The sequence below is a fragment of the Poromitra crassiceps genome (genome assembly GCF_964638095.1).
Source record: "Poromitra crassiceps genome assembly, chromosome: 4".
NCBI lineage: Eukaryota > Metazoa > Chordata > Actinopteri > Beryciformes > Melamphaidae > Poromitra > Poromitra crassiceps.
In genome coordinates, this window is record NC_139626.1 from 50,981,131 (window position 1) to 51,005,859 (window position 24,729).

General features: G+C 47.9%; 1 protein-coding gene across 1 annotated transcript in view; it reads left to right on the forward strand.

Annotated features, from left to right (window-relative positions):
• Nucleotides 1-203: 203 nt before the first annotated feature.
• The window catches only part of LOC310775833 (tripartite motif-containing protein 16-like), a gene marked incomplete at both ends in the record, with an annotated part of 33,821 nt that continues 9,295 nt past the window's right edge, over nt 204-24,729 (forward strand). Inside the window, 6 exons of the mRNA XM_083635960.1 lie at nt 204-584; nt 1,291-1,548; nt 6,084-6,179; nt 13,480-13,560; nt 15,287-15,439; nt 19,182-19,341. Coding sequence (XP_083492086.1) covers nt 204-584; nt 1,291-1,548; nt 6,084-6,179; nt 13,480-13,560; nt 15,287-15,439; nt 19,182-19,341 — 1,129 coding nt within the window. The remainder of the gene's footprint in view (nt 585-1,290; nt 1,549-6,083; nt 6,180-13,479; nt 13,561-15,286; nt 15,440-19,181; nt 19,342-24,729) is intronic.

Genomic DNA, 24,729 nt, shown 5'->3' on the forward strand with positions numbered 1-24,729 from the left:
GAGCCTGTGGGATGGATGGATGACATACCGGAAGAGCTATTCCTAACCTGACCGACTGACTGCTGCATCTCCTCCCCGTCGCAACAACACACCGAGAGCGACAAGAAGACAGGCTCTTCACCATCAGGCGTAACGGAGAGGGTTTTATAGACCCTCAAAACAACAAACAAAACACACAGCACCAGAGCCCTCGCGCCGCGGAGATGGCCCAGGCAAACATCTCGGTAACGGAGAGCCAGTTCCGGTGTCCCATCTGCCTGGACATCCTGCAGGACCCGGTGTCCATCCTGTGCGGACACACCTACTGCATGGCGTGTATCAACGACTACTGGGACCAGGCGGACTCGGGCCACTTCAGCTGCCCGCAGTGCCGGGAGACGTTCAGCCCGCGGCCCGTGCCCCGGCGGAACACGGTACTCCAGGAGGTGGTGGACAAGCTGAAGCTCAGCGAGGCGGCCGCGGCAGAGGCCACGGCGGCCGGCCGCGGCACAGCGCCCCCCGAGCTCTACCTGGGGGGCTGCGGGGACGTGCCCTGCGACTTCTGCCCGGCCGAAGGCAAGCTGAAGGCGGTCAAGTCGTGTCTGGTGGGTATGGACAGAAATGTGTCACTAGAAACTATAGGGCTCATACTACTGGCATACTACTACTGGTACACGTATTAGTGTGTGTGTGTGTGTGTGTGTGTGTACTGTGTACACAATGAGATTTTTGATACCTGTTGGCATAACAAGAAAGGAAAATAGGCAAGACGTATCAAATAATCATCAGTAATGTTGATAGTGACAAAGTGGTAAAGCCAAATTGGAACAGCTAGAACAATCTGGTACAGTAAGCTCAGAAAGTCACATGACTATACTGCAACCTTTAAAACCAGGAAAATACAACACTTATGCCATATCCGCCATAACCCACCCCCATTTAAGTTTTGAGGGGCAGGCAAAATAAGCTTTACTTCTCCCTGCTGCTTTCCAGCCATGGAATGTGTAAATTGAAAATAGACAATTTAAATGTTGGGTGTCAAGCATGATCATGATCAGAACAAATTAATAAATAAATAAAAATCGAACAAAATGATGATATCCAAACTCTTAAGACGATATCTCATATCATGATACCGATATCATATAAATATGTTGCCCAGCCGGCCTACAAACTATTCTAGATTGAATGGTAATTCAAAGTATACGATTCAAAAATCATTTTTTAAATGCAATTATTCAAGTACAGCAATTCCAATGTCAAATATAAATCATTCAAAGTTGGTTTCTGGTGACACATTTCTGCCCATAGGTGTGCCTGGCATCTTTCTGCGAGCTGCACGTGGTGCCTCACCGGGAGGTGGGCACGCTGCGGCGGCACAAGCTGGTGGCGGCGGTGGAGAGCCTGGCAGAGCGGCTGTGTGCGCAGCACCGCCTCGGGCTGGAGCCGGCCCAGGGCCCCGGCTGTGAGGGCCAGCCGGCCCCCGGGGAGTGGAGCGGGGACTGCCTGCTGTGCGAGTCCGACCAGGAGGAGCTGCACAATGTAGACGCCCAGAGAGCCAGGAGACAGGTATGTACTAAGGGTCTCTAGGACCCACAGACCACTGATGCTTAGACCAAAGGTTCCCCATTTTTTCCCAAAGAGATCTTTGCCAGGGTCGCAGGTTCGTATCCACATTTTACCTCCAGCTTGGTCGGGCGTCACATACAGTCACGTTTGACTGTGCCTGAGGGTGGGAAGCCGGATTGGGGGTATGTGTCCTGGTCGCTGCACTAGCGCCTCCTCTGGTCGGTCAGGGCGCCTGGTCGGGGTGGAAGGGAACTCATGGGAATAGCGTGATCCTCTCACGTGCTACGTCCTACCGGTGAAGCTCCCCGCTGTCGGGTGAAAAGAAGCAGCTGGCAGCTGCGCATGTGTCGGAGGAGGCATGGTGCTAGTCTCGGCTCTCCCCAGATCGGCAGAGGGTGGAGCAGCGACTGGGGCAGCCAATAGCATGTACTGTAGCATGGGGATAAATTGGCCGAGTATAATTGTGGAGAAAATGGGGGGAAATCCGAAAAAGAGAACTTTGCCACCTTTCAACCAGCTTTCTATCCATCTGAAATCAGGATATAGTGCGAAAAACAGCAGATTTCTTTTTTTATCCTCACTCTATCTCTGGGGTGTGGCTTCAGGATCTGCTGCACTTCTCGATCGAGTGACGTCACTGGTTCCTCGATCCAGCGACGTCACTGGTTCCTCGATCCAGGGACGTCACTGGTTCGAGGAAGAGTGCAGATCTTGAAGCTACGCCGGCTCACATGGCTGTTTTTCGAGCTACAGATTGTTTCACTCATTTTGCTATGTTCACATCCACGGACAATCACATGGCCTTAACCAGAGCTGTATAATAGAAGAGTTGTGACATCTCCATTCACTCTAATGGACCAGTAGAGTAGCTCAGGAGGTAGAGCAGGTCGTCCACTAATCGCTTTGGATAAAAGAGGTCGGTGGTTCGATTCCCGGCTCCTCCAGTCTGCATGTCGAAGTGTCCTTGGGCAAGACACTGAACCCCAAATTGCTCCCGTTGGTGTGCCAGCACCCTGCGTGGTAACCTGCCGCCATCGGTGTGTGAATGGGTGAATGTACCTACTGATTGTAAAGTGCTTTGGATAAAAGCGCTATATAAATGCAGGCCATTTACCATTTACCATTTACCAGTCTTTTACCTCACAAAAGTTCCCGGAAGTAAGGTTCTGGATTAAGCAGCGCTGTCGAGTTGCAGCAAAATGGACCGTGTGGTAGAAAATTGAAGTTCCATTCGCATTTCCTAATCAATAAGTTATAAGCTATAATTGGATACACATAATTAATGCTATGAGTCATTAGTCATAAGACATCTCACAAATGCATATTTGCACTATGCAGAGACACTAGCTAGCTTGCTATGCTAGTTTATCAAGCAGGAGATTTCTCCCCTTTGCTCTGGCCTTCAGAGGGTTCAGCATGACAATGGCCATGAGACAGGAACACTTGCTGATATAGACGGGAGCCCTGTAGGCTCCAAGTCAAGTCATCACCCCTCCTCTCTCTGTTTCTCTCTGCCTGCCTTTGCAGTATAAAGCATATGTCAAACTGTCAGTCATCACTGAATATTTGGACTCTGTACATTGATCAGATGGTACATTGAGATTCAGTCACTCCTATAATGCAGTTTATAGGAGAATGTTATGGTTTTAAATATACTTTTATAAGACATCTTTCTGGACTCCTGGTTTCAATTCATTTGGTTTATATTAGCTGTTATATATATTATATTGCGGATGAGGAATGGTGAGATTCCATTCTATAACAGACCGTTTGTGATGTACTTTGAAATGGTCAGACATTTAAAGAATCAAATTGTATATTATCAGCTTTATTTTAAGAGCACTTAGACGACTAAGAGCACTTAGATGACTAAGTGTAGTCGTCTAAGTGCTCTTAGTCGTCTAAGTGCTCTTAGTCATCTAAGGGGTATGGATCCGGGCATCTTTTTCCATTTAGGAAGGCCAGATGAGTCTGGAGAGGAGAGTGAAGCCTACTCTAGTCTATTCCTTTATCACAAGCATGTCTCAGAAGGCTTTACGTAGCATCTAGGGGTGTCACGATACACTCAGTTCACGATACGATACCCGTTATTGGGTTCACGATAACGATACGATACGATATTTTAACAATATCTTTTTGCCATCGATTTGTAAATTGAGGGGGCATCCTCCACGCTAATTTGAGTAATTTCACCATTTTCATCCTCCGTGTCTGTAACGTCCCTCGTCTGTTCAAACAAAGCAATGAAAAGAGAGGGAGCATGCAATTAGATGCAGATCAGTGCCACCATGTGCAGCTTCTTTTTCTCGCGATATGAGATTTCATCTCAACGATACATAATGTCACGTCTTGATATCGCGATATATCGCGGTTAGGGGTGGGACAAAATATCGATACTCACGGTATCGCGATATTTCCACTTGCGATACATTATCGATACACTGGCACCGAGTATCGATATGTTATTAAATATGCAGGATTTTTAAACTGATTCCCCCACAGCCATTTTGATAAACAGAGTCCTAGGGTTGTCAAAAATATTGATACTTAATAGGTACTTACTCGATAGGCTACTAAACATTTTGAAACGGATACAATACTCATTTTCTACAGTTTATCGATACCAGCAGCGCTCCCTCTGCCTCCTCCACACAGACACACACAGCACCGCAGCTGTTAGCTACATTAGCTAATCCCACTACTGCTGCTGTGTAACCACTTCACCAACACCGGGCTCAAAACGCCAGTGTGAGTGACCAAATGTTTCACTTGTTAACCAGTCGGAGTGATGCTCTTTCCACTAACATATTGGCTTTGAAATCTGTTGATACATGGACCCTGCTTGTAGATTGCAGCTAAATTTAACGTTAAACGCATAGACCAGACCTGCACATCCAAAGCGTCAAGGCCACGCCCCTTTTTGGGGGATGGAAAGAATGAATAGCATTGTTGTGATGGTATTTTTGCCGTGTTTTTAGCTAGCATAGACAAAATGCGTTTTGCAGTTCTGGTCTATTGCCGGTGGAGGTACCCGGATGTAGCAGACAAAGAGTATTGAAGGCAAGAGTGTCTTGTTGTTTTTTTACAACAGCGCTCCCGCCTTGATGTTGCAGTGGAACCACTGAGGGGAACAATCCAGTCATCAGTTCTTATCGATTTAAGTTCTTTGGTGCAGAATTGTCGAAGTTGCGATTTATAACTGAATCCTGGACATGCAGAGCTGCTGTTTGGGCTGTCTTGGGCTACACTCTGAGCATACTGGGGGCAGCAGCTCAGCTTGAGGGAGGCTTTGGAGGGAATTGTAGCCTACATGAAACATGAAAGCTGGAACATCCCCACCCCCCACTAACTACTTAAAAGGACGCAGCGTGTTACGAGACCCGGTACTCGGAGCAGCAGCCAAACCAGCTTTTTCTCTGTAAGTACGTGGGGTCAACAACTAAAACGTAATTTAGCCACCTAAAACAACGCCCACCTAAACAAATCGATATCTGTGTACATGCACGCTCTATTTTGACAATTTTCAGCGCTTTACTTTTCCACCAAATACAAGTTTCATTCGGCACTGCTTTTTCTCCCAACCGTACAACTACCGTATTCCTCCGCTAAAGCCAGCACAGAGCACAGAGCCGCGGTTTACAAAACAGGAAGGCTTAGAAGAAGAGAAACAAAACACTGACTTACTTAAGAGACAACAAGTCACCTGGCCTCTCTGGTCTGGGACGTTTTCCCCAATTTATCCTGGGAATGGTGAAAAAGGTCTGCAGGGCACCCCGGCATTTAGGCAGCATATGCGCAGTTCCTCGTATCTGTCTCGCCGTGCCGCCTGTTCACTCTCTGCAAAAGTTCCTCTTCGGTATATTACTCTCTCTGGTTCATAATTGTATCCTCTTGTCACCAAGGTGAATGGCATATCATCCTCGCTATCAAAATCACTCATATTTTCATTCGTGTATTCTATTTGTTGTGTCTTCAATAACAAGCTGGGAGAAATAAAATAACCCAAAATAACAGCTGATCTGCGGAGTAATCCAGCAGGCTTTTAGCGGAGGAACCTACTTCAGTTAGTGTATCGAACTAGCTGATAGGACCCCACTTCAAACAAACCGAACTATCCCCTTAAGACAACTTAAAAATATATTGTGAATATAATGCCATTGTTCTCCTTGTTTTAATAATAATTTAAAAAAGACTGAGTGAGTTCATGTCAATTCTGCTAATAAATACATAATACCTGCTTCTTGTCTTTTAGGGGTATTTTTTTCTCTTCGGTTACACAGATATCGTGATGTATCGTAGGTTAAATTTCTTCCAATATATCGATTATCGCAGAATCGCTGTATCGTGATAATATCGTTATCGAGGGCCAAGTATCGTGACCATATCGTATCGTGAGTTACTCCGCGATTCCCACCCCTAATCGTGGGACGATATATTGTGACATCCAACCAACCAACAGAGTGACTTATAGAGCCAGATCATGACTGGTCACGGATATCATAAAAACCATGCGTTCAAATGCATCTGTCTGTCAGCTCCAGCTCCAGGAGGCTCAGCGGCTGATTCAACAGAGGATCCGAACCGGAGAGAGAGATTTGGAGGAGTTTCAACAAAGCCTGGATTCCCTCAAGGTGAGAAACACACACACAAACACGCACGCTAACACGCTCGCGCGCGCACGCAACATGCCTCAGAGGAGCTGCTGTATCAGTTTCCATTGGCAAGCTAGCTTTAGTTCCAGGTAGCTGTCCTTTAGTCTTCCATGAGTGACTATTCTCCCTGGTCTGCTCATTCATCCATCTCCCTCCATCCAGCCTGCCTGCTCTAGCCTCATGTCAGAGCAGGCTGCTGTATCAGTTTGCTGATATATCAGACCCATATTGACCTTTTGCTAAACTAGTTTGGTGGGAGTCCGGCAGGGCCCGAAATTAGAGCCCGCCACCCGCCAATGGTGGGCATATTTTAGCTTTGGCGAGTTAGGTTTGGCGTCTGTCCGCCACGTGGCAGGTCGCAAAATAGTCGTCATGTAATATTAAAACTGTGTGTAGCCGGCCTGTGTCCACCTAGCGTCTTTTTCCGACTGTTAAACGCTGGGAGTGCGCTGGGGAGCGCTGATCCCAGCGCACAATATACAAGGAAGCAGTCTGAAACTAATGTTAGTGAGGCTGTTTCATTCTGGCTCTGCCGTATAGGCTACCAAACGTGACTCTGGAATTAAATGCAGTCGTCAATTTAGCGGAGGTAAATTGACAGCCTAACGTCGGGCGAATCAATCAATGAATCAATCGCTCGCACTTGTTGCCGACACTCGTATGATACAGTATATATGAGGAGATAATAGTTATGTGTGTTTTGGTGCGTAGCTGGCTAACACGAGTGCTTTGTGAGACTGTTTCATTCTGGCTCTGCCGTATAGGCTACCAAACATGACTCTGAGTCTGGAGTGGAATGGAATGCAGTCGTCAATTTAGCGGAGGTAAAAAGCGTCTTTTAACCTCCGCTAAATTGACAGCCTACATCGGGTGAATCAATCAATGAATCAATCGCTCGAGCTTGTTGCCGAGCTCGTATGATGAGGAGATGAATCAAAATGCTTACCACCAATAAAGCCGAAGGGGAGCCGAGAACGAGTGCAGGAGAGCTAATGCAGGTGCCAGGTGTGAGTGGGAGAGAAAGGTGTGTAGCCCAAGTTGTGCGCTGTCTGCACTGAGACTGTCGCAGTTATTACTTTTAGCTGCGTTGTTTTTTTTTTACAACAATTTAAGCTCAAGATTGTCTTGACATGTATTGATAAGATTGACTTGACATGTATTGATTAATCAATCATCAATCAATATATTAAAATAATTTGCTTCAAATTTTACTCTGGCCTCTTATTTAACACATTGACTGCCAGCCTTTTTTCAATGTTGTAGGTAGGTTCTGCCAGTTTTTTTTTTGAGGATTCTAGGCTCATTTTATAAGAGCCGAGGATTCTTTTCTGTTAGGACTTCGTGAACACCAATCATCTAAAAAGAACTAATAGAATGTGTGCTTTCTCTGTCTAAAAGAGTTAGTTTGTAGAGTTAGTAGTTATGTAAGCATTAGCAATTGAATACAGCATGGTTTCAGCGTCAGAAAAAATATTCAGAGATAAACGGCTTTTTGTGAAATTCGATAGAACAGTCACTTTAACCATTCATTTTTGGCATCAGTAAGACCTAAACAATAGTTTTGAACAGTAATTTCCTCCATAACAGCAGGAAACTCCCCTCTGCTCAACTCCTCCCTCCGTGGGCGTTCTTCTTGGCTGCAGCGCCGTGTCACAAGCACTTTCCTACCTGTGCAAATGCACTTTCTCATACTCTCGACCTCTCAAATAAATTTCTAAATAGAAATTAAATTACTCTAAATTAGAGCGAAAAAGAAACAAAAAAGAATGGGTTGAAAATCCCATTCTAAAAGCCTTTTATGGCTGTTTCCAATTTGGTGCTATTTTGCAAGGCAAAATGGCCTGCTGCACCACAAGCTTGTCACCAGTCTCACTGCCCCGCTGCCGCTGTGCGGCTGTGCCTGGCTGTGCCTGTCTGCGTGGCCGCTCCCCGAGGAAGCCCGGCTGGACTCGCCCGCCTCCCGGAGCCCTGGCCGAGAGCTCCGATGAAGCCCCTGCGACTCTGGTCATATTTACGCTGCGTGCCTCAAAGTGTGCTCCATCCGCAATCCACCATGCAAGTTTGCAATCCCGCACCGCCAGCAATCAGCGCGAAAACGAAAGCGCCTCCGCCAATCCATTTTCATGAGAATGGAAATGGATCACACTGCTTTTTGCTTGCCTTCCTACTTCCTTGTCGCCACTTAGTGGGTCGGTGGAATGGGTTGTACACGTTGTACACGTCCAATACTTATATAAGAGATGTAAAAGGGTTAGATGCACATCCCACCGTCAAAAAAAAAAAATCGATGCCAACGACGTGTTAACACGTCGCTGGCAGTCAACAGCTGGATTCTGAAAACGTGTAAACACGTCGTTGGCAGTGAACGTGTTAAGTGTGTATTCTTCAACGTAATACCTTATCTACTTGAAATATACTGAAAAAAATGGATATATATGGATATATGTGACACAAAAATGTAAAAAAAAAAAAGGTAAAAAGGTTAATTTCGGGCCCTGGAGTCCGGCCCGGTGTTGTGTTGTGTGTCTACGGTCTGTGTAGCATAACAATCAGACCTAAAACCATATCAGCCTGACGTAAAACCACGTAAGAGCCAGACGTAAGATCACTTAACTCATTCAGGGCCAATGACGTCTTTGACGTGTTATCAGGAATAGCCCAGAGGGCCAATGACGTGTTTGACGTGTTTTTGTTTTTATTCGTGCAGCGCATAGTTAAAACACTTCCCCAGCCTGTCACATGGTATCAGGTCCCTATCATCTAAGGCAACACGTGAACAAACACATACCGCAGCTGTTGTTTTGAAATTGAGCAAGAGGAAAAGCAGAAAACCGGTAACGCTTCCTTGTGCAGACAGGAGAAACGCCATTGAAACGCCCTCGGCGCGCTGCACGAGCTGGAGTCGCCTTCCTCTGTGCCAGCCAGGAGAAAACGGGAGAAAGTAATCAAGAGATGTGTTTGATCATCGGAGGAATGAGGAAATGATCGATCAGTTTGCGAGGGCGGTGAGGACGTGTTGAATAGCCGAGGGGAAAACGGGAACGATCAAATAGCAGAGAGGATATGACAGGGAGACATGGACGAGGACGGGTGTACCAGAACAAATCAAAATAAACACAGGAACAGCTAGGCAGCAGCGGGCAGAAGGCAGTCACAGCAGCCCGCTGTCCTTCTCAAGAGCTCTTCAGTTGGTTCATGAAATCGCTGGGCTGCGTGCCCTCCAGTGTTGCTCCTGGCCAATCCCAGCGCCACAGGGCGTGGTTATTGCTTATCCTATGTGGGGTTAGAAATCTAAAAGGGGGATCGTGTGTGTGTGTGTGTGTGTGTGTGTGTGTGTGTGTGTGTCTGTCTGTCTGTCTGTCTGTCTGTCGGTGTGTCTGTCTGTCTGTCTGTCTGTCTGTCTGCACACTCACTCACACCGAGTAAACTGTATTGTTGAATGTAAAAAAAAAGCACTTCATGTGTATATATATATATATATATATTTTTTTTTTGTCATTTGTGTCCTAACGAATAATATTTACATGTCTGATGTCAATACAGTTCAAAATAAAAGAATTGAGAGTGAGTTATGCCTGAGATTGTGCCCTTTTACAAAAATTGCCTTTTCTCCTGTTTATTTTCTCTGGGAGACCTTCTGGGGGAAAACAGGGTGTATATAAATGGCTATAAGTAGAGTACAGAACATGCTAAAAGCTCACTTTTTTTTTCCTGGTGAACCCAGAGACGTACATCTTCATTTTGAGGTATTGCAAATCACTCTGGTGCTAATAGATCATTTACTGTGGGTCTTGAAAGATGACCAACAATTATGAAAATCTTTGGCCTGTGCTAAATATTGGCAGTCCTAAACTGGCCCTGAATGAGTTAAGAGCACAACGTAAAACCGCGTAAGAGCCAGACGTAAAACCATGTAAGAGCCGGCGTAAAACCACGTAAGAGCCAGATGTAAAATCACATAAGGGCCAGACGTAAAATCACGTAAGAGCCAGGCGTAAGATCACGTAAGAGCCAGACGTAAGATCACGTAAGAGCCAGACGTAAAATCACGTAAGAGCCAGGCGTAAAACCACATAAGAGCTAGACGCACGTAAGAGCCAGGCGTAAGATCACGTAAGAGCCAGACGTAAAATCACGTAAGAGCCAGGCGTAAAACCACGTAAGAGCTAGACGCACGTAAGAGCCAGACGTAAAATCACGTAAGAGCCAGGCGTAAAACCACGTAAGAGCTAGACGCACGTAAGGGCCAGACGTAAGATCACGTAAGAGCCAGGCGTAAGATCACGTAAGAGCCAGACGTAAAATCACGTAAGAGCCAGGCGTAAAACCATGTAAGAGCTAGACGCACGTAAGAGCCAGGCGTAAGACCACGTAAGAGCCAGGCGTAAGATCACGTAAGAGCCAGGCGTAAGATCACGTAAGAGCCAGGCGTAAGATCACGTAAGAGCCAGACGTAAGACCACGTAAGAGCCGGGCGTAAGATCACGTAAGAGCCGGGCGTAAGATCACGTAAGAGCCGGGCGTAAGATCACCACGTAAGAGCCGGGCGTAAGATCACCACGTAAGAGCCGGGCGTAAGATCACGTAAGAGCCAGGCGTAAGATCACGTAAGAGCCGGGCGTAAGATCACGTAAGAGCCGGGCGTAAGATCACGTAAGAGCCAGGCGTAAGATCACGTAAGAGCCGGGCGTAAGATCACGTAAGAGCCAGGCGTAAGATCACGTAAGAGCCAGGCGTAAGATCACGTAAGAGCCAGGCGTAAGATCACGTAAGAGCACAACGTAAAACTGTATAAGAGCCAGACGTAAAACCACATAAGAGCCAGATGTAAAGCCATGTAAGAGCCAGGCATAAAACCACGTAATAGGGGCTATAGGTCTGTCCTAGTCTCGCTGGCCAGCCTCCCCTCCCTTCCGTGAGAGGAGTCTTCCTCTGCTCTAGCCAATCATATACCAATCATCATAGTTGACATCGTAACCGGCTAATCAGGAATGCTGCTGGCAAAACAGTAATGGCTGCCTCCGTGCCTCTCCGCCTTGAGCAATAATGTCTACGTCCGTCCGTCAAGTTTAAACAGCCATAAAGTGCAGTTATTGCAGAAATAGACTCAATAACATCAATTAAGCAAGTACAGGAGTATCGCCGCAACAGCAGAGTTTCTCGCCGGAAAATATGTTTTTGCCGTTCGTGGATTTGGATTTGACTGGATCCAACGCTGATTGGCTGAAGGAGTTGTCTGTCAAAGCAAGTACACCCGCCCAACTTCCGCCCACTGCAAACACGGTCTGGTAGAGCAAAATTAAATGTGAGTTAATGTGACCAGCTGGTTTACCAGGCTGATGGACTTTGACTCTGCTCTGCTTCACTCTACCTCATCCTGCTCTATACTCGACTCTACTGTCTGTGCTTCACTCTACCTCATCCTGCTCTATACTCGACTATACTGTCTGTGCTTCACTCTACCTCATCCTGCTCTATACTCGACTATACTGTCTGTGCTTCACTCTACCTCATCCTGCTCTATTCTACTGAACTCTACTGTCTGTCTGTGCTTCACTCTACCTCATCCTGCTCTATACTGGTCTCTACTGTCTGTCTGTGCTTCACTCTACCTCATCCTGCTCTATTCTACTGGACTCTACTGTCTGTCTGTGCTTCCCTCTACCTCATCCTGCTCTATTCTACTGGACTCTACTGTCTGTCTGTGCTTCACTCTACCTCATCCTGCTCTATTCTACTGGACTCTACTGTCTGTCTGTGCTTCACTCTACCTCATCCTGCTCTATTCTACTGGACTCTTGCATGGCCATTCTTGATCTGATTGAAAAAGTTAATGATGCCCGTGACAGAGGTGATTGTGGAGTGGGTGTCTTTCTAGATCTGTCTAAAGCTTTTGATACCATTGATTTTGATATTTTAATTTATAAACTTCAGCATTATGGCATCAGAGGGCTAGCACTCAGCTGGTCTAAAAGTTACATGAACTGCAGACAGCAATATGTCTCCATAAACAATGTCTCATCTTCCCTCAAAACCATCAACTATGGGGTCCCCCAGGGTTCCATTTTGGGTCCACTTCTTTTTATTTTATATATTAATGATTTTGTCAACTCCTCTGAAGTTTTCCATAAAATAATATTTGCCGATGACACCAATCTATTCATTTCCCACAAAAACCCAACTGAGCTAGACCAAATCCTAAATGAAGAGCTATCAAAAGTTGCCACCTGGTTCATCTGTAATAAACTTTCTCTTAACATTACCAAAACAAACTATATTTTATTCCGCTCAAAGAAAAATGATAACAAAGTTGAACTTGTCCGGCCCCAAATCAATGGTCGGGCCATCGAAAAAGTCAGTTACACTAAATTCCTGGGGGTCCTTATAGACGAGCTTTTAAATTTCAAGAGCCACATAGATGCTTTATGTAAAAAACTGAGCAAATATGTTGGTCTATTCTTTAAACTACGACATTTTCTTCCTCTTTCTGCCCTTCTGACTTTATATAAAACACTCTTTGAGCCTCACTTGAATTATTGCAATGTTATATGGCGCAACACTTACCCCACACATTTGAAACAGCTTCAGACACTTCAGAAAAAAATAATCAGAGCACTATCATGGGCTGATTTCAACTCACCAACTGCTCCTTTATTTTATCATTATAATCTCCTACGCCTTACTGAATATAATTATTTCCAGAACGCCTGTTTGATGTATCAGGTTACATACAATTTAAACCGCCGCCTATGTGAGCTTGTTCCAATCTGTGTGCCTCTGCACGCACACGACACTAGGACGAAACATCTTATTCGTGGCAAAACCAGAAAACTGCATTGCACTAATCTTAGTGTTGCGTGCAGGGGCCGCAGATCTGGAACGAGCTCGATGAAACTATAAAAATGTCACACTCTGTCTCCTCTTTTAAAAAAATACTGAAGAATCAACTATTAGCCACATATCTGTATTGAAATTGTCTGGGAATTGTCTTGTCTGTCCTATGTCCTGTATTATACGTTGTGGGGGTATTAGGCCAGTACCCTGTCCTATTTTGTTTTGTTTGTTTTGTCTGTTCTATATTGTATGACAATTGTTTATTTAATGTCAGAAATTATGTTTCTTGTGGGTCCCCACCAAAAGCTTAGAAAGCTTCCTCGGGGTTCCCTTTTGCACACTCTGGTTTCCTTCATTTTTCAAGTTATATATTTTTTCAAGTGTGTGTGAATAAAAGAAATCTGAAATCTGAAATCTGAAACTCTACTGTCTGTGTGTGTCTCAGGTGTCGGCGTCTGTTGTGCTGGAGGACAGCGAGGCCGTTTTTGCTGACATGGCGCTGCGCCTGGAGAAGACCAAGGCAGAGGTGAGTGGCAGCAGTTGGGGCGAGTGATTGCAGTAGAAACACTAACTGTAGTAGTGGTTGTTTTACTAGTAGTGCTGTCGGTGGTAGTAGCAGTAATAGTAGTTTTGGATGGCGTGGAAGCTCTAGTAGCAGCAGCAGCAGCAGATGTAGTGGCGGTGATAGTAGTAGAAGGCTCTTGTTTTTCTAGTTTTGTCTCTAATGTGGATGATTTGAGAGAGGAAATTGGATGGATTAGTGCCTGTATGAACCTATATAGGACCTATAGGTCAGTGGTTCTCAAATCTTTTCACATGAGGGACCCCTAAACTGACTAAGCTTGGCCCACGGTCCCCCCATATGATAATAAGATTGACGCTTTTAGATGATTTATTACAGAAAGTGTATAAAACCCATCACCAAAATAGTCATTGTGTTACTTATGAATGGAATGATCGCTAAAATAAATTACCTCCCTTTTGGCTGGGGACCCCCTGGAACCCCCTCAAGGAGGATTTGAGAACCACTGCTATAGGTTACCTATCGTATAGGTAATGCATGGTAAGCACAGGGATAAAGGGGCAGTAGGCTTGACTGGCTATTCTGAATGAACGTCTAAATCCACAGACAGTCACTGAAATGTTCGGCATGCGAGTGTGGGTCGATAATAGTTGCTTTGTAGCCTCAGTCACGACACACAGCTAGATAAATGCTATCTTGCTGTGTTCGAGCACAATGTGTTTCGAGGGCCGACGCCAATATGTCTTGATTGTAGCTGCTACCAATATTTTTTGATGATATTTAGCGTTAAACTTGAACATTTTCATGCCAAAGAAATCCAATTACAAGAACTCAGTGTGTGAGTTAGCTCCTCCAGCTGCTTCTGGGCTTTCTCCCAAACAATTGAGGCAAAGTTTTTGTTTAGCGATCCAAAAGGGACATAAAATGACCCTCACATTTCTCAAACTATCTCACACAGCAAAACCATAGTGTTTTTGTAGTCAAATGTGAGTCCAAAAACGCCAAATGTCTTCTTCAAGTGGTTGCTGTGCTAACATACAAGGTCCCAACTTCCTCTAACGGTCTGGCACGTATTATAAAAAAAGCCAGTTTAGTATATACAATTTAAGTCGGTGGGTACAGCATGGCACCAACACTGGTGCCATGCCATACACAATGCCATGTGTGTGTGGTACAGATTATACTCATTTAGTTTCATGATACTGCTGCAGCTGTAAAGGTTGGTGCTTTTGTTATTTAAATGTTTTATTTGTTCTTAACAAAAAAGCTGCTGGCCCCGCTGCTGGCAGCAGTACTGTGAAACTAAATGTAACAATCTGAATGTGACATAGAGGCCATTTACACCTGGCGTTAACATGCGTTTTCTGCCATCAGATTGCAATCAGATTGTATTTTATCACTTCAGCCTGATTCCATTTACACCTGGCGTTTACACCTGCAATCTGATTACAATCTGATTGCAATCAGATTGCAGAAATGGTTGTCCTCTCAATCCGCATAAAGTTGCTGTATCCAGATTGAGAGGACCCATTGCATTTACACTTGTGTTCAATGTGTACACAATGCATCCCTGACCACCTCCGGAGGTGGTTTGGCCGATCAGATTGCAATCCTTCTTCAATGCGTTTTGGGGGTGTTTACACCTGTACTTTCAAGTGATAAAACACAATCTGATCGCAATCTGATCACAGGAAACACATGTTAATGCCAGGTGTAAATGGCCTCTTAGGTTCGAGGCAGGTTGGAGGCGAAGGAGAGGGCGGTGGTGGGCCGGGCCGAGAGAGACGTGGAGATGCTGGAGACAGACCTGGAGGAGCTGAGGAGGAGAGACCAGGAGATCAGTCGGCTCCTGCAAAGCGAGGACAGCGCCCACTTCTTACAGGTGAGGACAGGGGGGAGACCAAGAGATCAGCCGGGTCCTTGCAGAGAACATTCAGTACGTTTACATGCACTTTAAAAAATCGAATTATTGCGTTAGTCCGCCTAAACCCGGACTTTTGAAATGCATGTAAACATGTTAGCTCGACTGAAATCGAAGTTATAAAAGTCCGACTAACACACCCAGATAAATGCGATTGATAGTCGGACTGGAACTGGACGAGGCGATCAGCTCATGCGCTGACGTTCTTTGACCCGGAAGTCGAACAGCGTGTGAAACTGTTGTGTTAGCAGCCAGGGAGCGATTAGCTAAAGCTAAATGTGAAGCTCGTTGACGTAGAGCTAAATCTGTGTCTAGAAAAAAATATTTTTTTAATGGAATTAGTTTCAACTGTATTGAGCTAACAAGGGGCAGCTTTGTGTTACCTGACCATCCCTGCGTTTGAACGTTCGTTTATCGGCGCTCTCTCTCTCCACATAAACACAACCTCGCTCGACCACATAAACACAGAACACAGCAAAACAATGTCCTATCACTAAAATACACACAGGGCGAAACGTCTCTCAACATAAACACACTGCCACACTATTATATGGGTCAGAAGTGATCGTTTTGAGGGGAAACGTTTGTATAATTATATCATATTTTTGAATGAAATAGCTGCATTATTAAGAGACTTGCTGCTTCCAGCTGTCAGAATTGGCGGAGCCTGCGGGGAAAGAGTGCATATCGCCACCTATCGTAGTGGAGGCAACGTGATTCCATCCAAAAACCCGACTTAACTGTGCATGTAAACGTACTGATCGTGCGTTCCTTTATCGCAAAAGAACTGGGATGTGGAGGCTAAATTACGTCACATCCGTTTTGTTAGCATTCCATTTGCAGAAAAGTTGAGCTGGGAAGTTCACTGTTTGTTCACTGGTCAGATCCACTCGCTAGCCATTGTTAGCAATAACAGTTGATAACAAGGCATTTCGTGGCATTTTGGGCATACAAACACTGCAGCCTCATGTCCACACAGATAGAAGTAGGCCGTGCTGTGTGTACAGCTGATTTAATGAGACACAAACAAGACAGAAGTGCTAAATAGCATTTATACGATTATAACTACTGTTGTTGCGCGGATCAGCCATCTTGGATTTTTTTACGTCGGGGCTGCTGAGGCTCCTACCAGTTTGGAATGGGAAATACCAGCTCTAGTGATGTCACGTCCCAGCTCATGAACTTTGAACCGGTAAGATTACCAGTTCCCAGTTATAAAGGAATGCACGATGAGTGTCATACTAACCCCCCCTCCCCTTTCTGCCTTCTCCCCTTCAAAACGAGCATGTGTGCGAGGGAACCAGGGAACAACATTTTCAAAAGCCTGTAGGCTATTTTTGTACTGTTAGTTTAGCTGATCTAACGTTAACGTACTTGAGATTATCTGCTACTTTACAGAGTTTTCCCGATCGCTTTCAGCCGTGTTGCTGAACCATTTCCTGCTGCTCCTTCATGTAAAAAGGCAAAGCTTTCCATTGACAAACTAACCCAATGATTTTTATGGTGAAGACCTTTTGAGAGAGAGAGAGAGAGAGAGAGATAGTGAAGATAAGAAAAGAAAAGAAAAAAGAGACGAGATAGTGAAACAGACAGAGCAGAGCTGTGTGTGTGTGTGTGTGTGTGTGTGTGTGTGTGTGTGTGTGTGTGTGTGTGTGTGTGTGTGGCCGTCTACATGATTGGCAAACCTGCAGCGTGACGTCGGGTTGCCTCCACCCAAAGTGCTTTCTCGCTGACGTCGCCGTATGATCGCTGCTTGTTTTTCACGCTGCCCCCTGCTGCATCGGAGCCTGACGCACTACCCCCATTGACAGTGTATGGAGTGCGCGCGGGCCGCGGTGCAATTCCGAGTACTGGAGTCTGTGTGAAACCAACCTTAACGGTATAATACAGTAGCAGTGGTTCTCAACGTGGGGGCCAACGACCACCAGGGTGTCTTGAGCCGGGGGGGGCGGGGGGGGGGGGGGGGTTCCAGGGGCTCCTCAGCAACTTGACGAAATGTTAAATGTCTTCATTATTTCAGTTACAAGAAGTTAACAACACAGTTACAGAATGTAGAAGAATGCCCGTTTGATCATAGTTCCTCTGCCTACAACACAGATAGTCTGTTATCTCTCTGCCTACAACACAGATAGTCTGTTATCTCTCTGCCTACAACACAGATAGTCTGTTATCTCTCTGCCTACAACACAGATAGTATGTTATCTCTCTGCCTACAACACAGATAGTCTGTTATCTCTCTGCCTACAACACAGATAGTCTGTTATCTCTCTGCCTACAACACAGATAGTCTGTTATCTCACTGCCTACAACACAGATAGTCTGTTATCTCTCTGCCTACAACACAGATAGTCTGTTATCTCTCTGCCTACAACACAGATAGTCTGTTATCTCTCTGCCTACAACACAGATAGTCTGTTATCTCTCTGCCTACAACACAGATAGTCTGTTATCTCTCTGCCTACAACACAGATAGTCTGTTATCTCTCTGCCTACAACACAGATAGTCTGTTATCTCTCTGCCTACAACACAGATAGTCTGTTATCTCTCTGCCTACAACACAGATAGTATGTTATCTCTCTGCCTACAACACGGATAGTATGTTATCTCTCTACCTACAATACAGATAGTCTGTTATCTCTCTGCCTACAACACAGATAGTATGTTATCTCTCTGCCTACAACACAGATAGTCTGTTATATCTCTGCCTACAACACAGATAGTCTGTTATCTCTCTGCCTACAACACAGATAGTCTGTTATCTCTCTGCCTACAACACAGATAGTCTGTTATCTCTCTGCCTACAACACAGATAGTCTGTTATCTCTCTGCCTACAACACAGATAGTCTGTTATCTCTCTGCCTACAACACAGATAGTATGTTATCTCTGCCTACAACACAGCTAGTCTGTTATCTCTCTGCCTACAACACAGATAGTCTGTTATCTCTCTGCCTACAACACAGATAGTCTGTTATCTCTCTGCCTACAACACAGATAGTATGTTATCTCTCTGCCTACAACACAGATAGTCTGTTATCTCTCTGCCTACAACACAGATAGTCTGTTATCTCTCTGCCTACAACACAGATAGTCTGTTATCTCTCTGCCTACAACACAGATAGTCATGGAATTCTGGACAAAATCATATCTAACAATAAAACAATATTCTCAGATTTGGGTCTTGAGATACAAAATCTCATCAAATGGTGGGGGTCTCTGTCGGCCTGATGTGGACTCAATGAGACGTCCTGGATACAAAAGTAAGAGAACCACTGGTCTTTAGAGCAGGTTGAAACAAACAGGAGAATGGACAGCATCAAGCACGTAAAGATGCTTCTCTGCGCTCACGTTCTCGAGGACATCGTTCTCTCCAGGACAAGTGTGGACTTGGCAACTCTTGGATTTGATAATGCAGTTGTTGCATCTGCATCACGGGGGGCGGGGCCACACAAGAAAGCACATCATTGAGAAAGACCCCCGAGAGATCCATGAGCTCCTACAGACCCGAGGACAACGCCCCCTGGGAGGAGAGGAGAGAATGAGTCAGCACGGGCCCAGTGGAAAAATACAGCTCCTGCTGCGAAGTGCTATTTTAGAATTAAATTTCAGAAGGGAGGAAAAGACAAGGGACAAAGCTGCTATGTCAAGACATATTTTCCACTCCTCCCCCTCCCCCCCCCCCCACCTCTTCTCCTCTCCTCAGGCGGCTCCCCTGCTATGCACCCCTCTCGCCACCGGTCGGCGCTCCAGAGCCCTCAGCCTGCCCGCGGAGACCTTCAGCGCCGCCAGGAGAGCACTGTGCCACCTCCGGGGCCGTATGGACGAGGTCTGCAGGGAGGAGGTGGACAAGATCAGCCGCGCAGGTACAGGAGGGGACGCATCAGACAGACAGGTACAGGAGGGGACGCATCAGACAGACAGACAGGTACAGGAGGGGACGCATCAGACAGACAGGTACAGGAGGGGATGCATCAGACAGACAGACAGGTACAGGAGGGGACGCATCAGACAGACAGACAGGTACAGGAGGGGACGCATCTGACAGACAGACAGACAGACAGACAGACAGGTACAGGAGGGGATGCATCAGACAGACAGACAGGTACAGGAGGGGACGCATCAGACAGACAGACAGGTACAGGAGGGGACGCATCAGACAGACAGACAGGTACAAGAGGGGACGCATCAGACAGACAGACAGGTACAGGAGGGGACGCATCAGACAGACAGGTACAGGAGGGGACGCATCAGACAGACAGACAGGTACAGGAGGGGACGCATCAGACAGACAGACAGGTACAGGAGGGGACGCATCAGACAGACAGGTACAGGAGGGGACGCATCAGACAGACAGGTACAGGAGGGGACGCATCAGACAGACAGGTACAGGAGGGGACGCATTAGACAGACAGACAGGTACAGGAGGGGACGCATCAGACAGACAGACAGGTACAGGAGGGGACGCATTAGACAGACAGACAGGTACAGGAGGGGACGCATTAGACAGACCGGTACAGGAGGGGACGCATCAGACAGACAGACAGGTACAGGAGGGGATGCATCAGACAGACAGACAGGTCCAGGAGGGGATGCATCAGACAGACAGGTACAGGAGGGGACGCATCTGACAGACAGACAGGTACAGGAGGGGACGCATCAGACAGACAGGTACAGGAGGGGACGCATCTGACAGACAGACAGGTACAGGAGGGGACGCATCAGACAGACAGGTACAGGAGGGGACGCATCAGACAGACAGACAGGTACAGGAGGGGACGCATCAGACAGACAGACAGGTACAGGAGGGGACACATCAGACAGACAGGTACAGGAGGGGACGCATCAGACAGACAGGTACAGGAGGGGACGCATCAGACAGACAGACAGGTACAGGAGGGGACGCATCAGACAGACAGGTACAGGAGGGGACGCATCAGACAGACAGGTACAGGAGGGGACGCATCTGACAGACAGACAGGTACAGGAGGGGACGCATCTGACAGACAGACAGGTACAGGAAGGGACGCATTAGACAGACAGACAGGTACAGGAGGGGACGCATTAGACAGACAGACAGGTACAGGAGGGGACGCATCTGACAGAGAGACAGGTACAGGAGGGGACGCATCAGAGAGACAGGTACAGGAGGGGACGCATCAGACAGACAGACAGGTACAGGAGGGGACGCATCAGACAGACAGGTACAGGAGGGGACGCATCAGACAGACAGGTACAGGAGGGGACGCATCAGACAGACAGACAGGTACAGGAGGGGATGCATCAGACAGGTACAGGAGGGGACGCATCTGACAGACAGACAGGTACAGGAGGGGACGCATCAGACAGACAGGTACAGGAGGGGACGCATCTGACAGACAGGTACAGGAGGGGACGCATCAGACAGACAGACAGGTACAGGAGTGGACGCATCTGACAGACAGACAGGTACAGGAGGGGACGCATCTGACAGACAGACAGGTACAGGAGTGGACGCATCTGACAGACAGACAGGTACAGGAGGGGATGCATTAGACAGACAGACAGGTACAGGAGGGGACGCATTAGACAGACAGACAGGGACAGGAAGGGACGCATTAGACAGACAGACAGGTACAGGAGGGGACGCATCAGACAGACAGACAGGTACAGGAGGGGACGCATCAGACAGACAGACAGGTACAGGAGGGGACGCATCAGACAGACAGGTACAGGAGGGGACGCATCAGACAGACAGGAGGGGACGCATCAGACAGACAGGTACAGGAGGGGATGCATCAGACAGACAGACAGGTACAGGAGGGGACCCATCAGACAGACAGACAGGTACAGGAGGGGACGCATCAGACAGACAGACACAGGAGGGGACGCATTAGACAGACAGACGGGTACAGGAGGGGACGCATCAGACAGACAGACAGGTACAGGAGGGGACGCATTAGACAGACAGACAGGTACAGGAGGGGACGCATTAGACAGACAGACAGGTACAGGAGGGGACGCATCAGAGAGACAGACAGGTACAGGAGGGGACGCATCAGACAGACAGACAGGTACAGGAGGGGACGCATTAGACAGACAGACAGGTACAGGAGGGGACGCATCAGACAGACAGACAGGTACAGGAGGGGACGCATTAGACAGACAGGTACAGGAGGGGACGCATTAGACAGACAGACAGGTACAGGAGGGGACGCATTAGACAGACAGACAGGGACAGGAAGGGACGCATTAGACAGACAGACAGGTACAGGAGGGGACGCATCAGACAGACAGGTACAGGAGGGGACGCATCAGACAGACAGACAGACAGGTACAGGAGGGGACGCATCAGACAGACAGGTACAGGAGGGGACGCATCAGACAGACAGGTACAGGAGGGGACGCATCTGACAGACAGACAGGTACAGGAGGGGACGCATCAGACAGACAGGTACAGGAGGGGACGCATCAGACAGACAGACAGGTACAGGAGGGGACGCATCAGACAGACAGACAGGTACAGGAGAGGACGCATTAGACAGACAGACAGGTACAGGAGGGGACGCATTAGACAGACAGACAGGTACAGGAGGGGACGCATTAGACAGACAGACAGGGACAGGAAGGGACGCATTAGACAGACAGACAGGTACAGGAGGGGACGCATCAGACAGACAGGTACAGGAGGGGACGCATCAGACAGACAGACAGGTACAGGAGGGGACGCATCAGACAGACAGGTACAGGAGGGGACGCATCAGACAGACAGGTACAGGAGGGGACGCATCTGACAGACAGACAGGTACAGGAGGGGACGCATCAGACAGACAGGTACAGGAGGGGACGCATCAGACAGACAGACAGGTACAGGAGGGGACGCATCAGACAGACAGACAGACAGGTACAGGAGGGGACACATCAGACAGACAGGTACAGGAGGGGACGCATCAGACAGACAGGTACAGGAGGGGACGCATCAGACAGACAGACAGGTACAGGAGGGGACGCATCAGACAGACAGACAGGTACAGGAGGGGACGCATCAGACAGACAGGTACAGGAGGGGACGCATCTGACAGACAGGTACAGGAGGGGACGCATCTGACAGACAGACAGGTACAGGAGGGGACGCATTAGACAGACAGACAGGTACAGGAGGGGACGCATCTGACAGACAGACAGGTACAGGAGGGGACGCATCAGACAGACAGGTACAGGAGGGGACGCATCAGACAGACAGACAGGTACAGGAGGGGACGCATCAGACAGACAGGTACAGGAGGGGACGCATCTGACAGACAGACAGGTACAGGAGGGGACGCATCAGACAGACAGACAGGTACAGGAGGGGACGCATCAGACAGACAGGTACAGGAGGGGACGCATCTGACAGACAGACAGGTACAGGAGGGGACGCATCTGACAGACAGACAGGTACAGGAGGGGACGCATTAGACAGACAGACAGGTACAGGAGGGGACGCATCTGACAGACAGACAGGTACAGGAGGGGACGCATCAGACAGACAGACAGGTACAGGAGGGGACCCATCAGACAGACAGACAGACAGGTACAGGAGGGGACGCATCTGACAGACAGACAGGTACAGGAGGGGACGCATCAGACAGACAGACAGACAGACAGGTACAGGAGGGGACGCATCAGACAGACAGACAGACAGGTACAGGAGGGGACGCATCAGACAGACAGACAGGTACAGGAGGGGACGCATCAGACAGACAGGTACAGGAGGGGACGCATCAGACAGACAGGAGGGGACGCATCAGACAGACAGGTACAGGAGGGGACGCATCTGACAGACAGACAGGTACAGGAGGGGACGCATCAGACAGACAGACAGGTACAGGAGGGGACCCGACAGACAGACAGGTACAGGAGGGGACGCATCTGACAGACAGACAGGTACAGGAGGGGACGCATCAGACAGACAGACAGACAGACAGGTACAGGAGGGGACGCATCAGACAGACAGACAGACAGACAGGTACAGGAGGGGACGCATCAGACAGACAGACAGACAGGTACAGGAGGGGACGCATCAGACAGACAGACAGGTACAGGAGGGGACGCATCAGACAGACAGGTACAGGAGGGGACGCATCAGACAGACAGGAGGGGACGCATCAGACAGACAGGTACAGGAGGGGACGCATCAGACAGACAGACAGGTACAGGAGGGGACGCATCAGACAGACAGACAGACACAGGAGGGGACGCATCAGACAGACAGACAGGTACAGGAGGGGACGCATCAGACAGACAGACAGGTACAGGAGGGGACGCATCAGACAGACAGACAGGTACAGGAGGGGACGCATCAGACAGACAGACAGGTACCGGAGGGGACGCATCAGACAGACAGACAGGTACAGGAGGGGACGCATCAGACAGACAGACAGGTACAGGAGGGGACGTATCAGACAGACAGAAAGGTACAGGAGGGGACGCATCAGACAGACAGACAGGTACAGGAGGGGACGCATCAGAGTACAGGAGGGGACGCATCTGACAGACAGACAGACAGACAGACATGTACAGGAGGGGACGCATCAGACAGACAGACAGACAGACAGACAGGTACAGGAGGGGACGCATCTGACAGACAGACAGACAGACAGGTAGGTACAGGAGGGGACGCATCTGACAGACAGACAGACAGACAGACAGACAGGTACAGGAGGGGACGCATCTGACAGACAGACAGACAGACAGACAGACAGGTACAGGAGGGGACGCATCAGACAGACAGACAGGTACAGGAGGGGACGCATCTGACAGACAGACAGGTACAGGAGGGGACGCATCAGACAGACAGGTACAGGAGGGGACGCATCTGACAGACAGGTACAGGAGGGGACGCATCTGACAGACAGACAGACATACCAGATAAGTAGATAGGCAGGCCGGGCAAGAAGGCGGAGTCAAACACATGCTAAAGATTATGTGTAATATAGGCACAAATGGACACATCAACACTAAGACACGCCCTTTTCGTATATTTTTCTGCTAACAGTTAACATATTCCAAAGCGTGGCTAAAAGACATTACAAAATGATACAAAATACGTGCCCACTGTAGAGTCTAGACACACACACTCATGTAACCTATGTTGTGTAGTCCCGCGCAGCTGGGAATCAAACGTGGAACCCCCAGTATGTGGGCCAGACCCTCTAGCGAGGAGGCTAAGACCCATGGGCTAGCGTCTGTCGCTAGAGGCGGACGCTCTAGCGAGGAGGCTAAGACCCATGGGC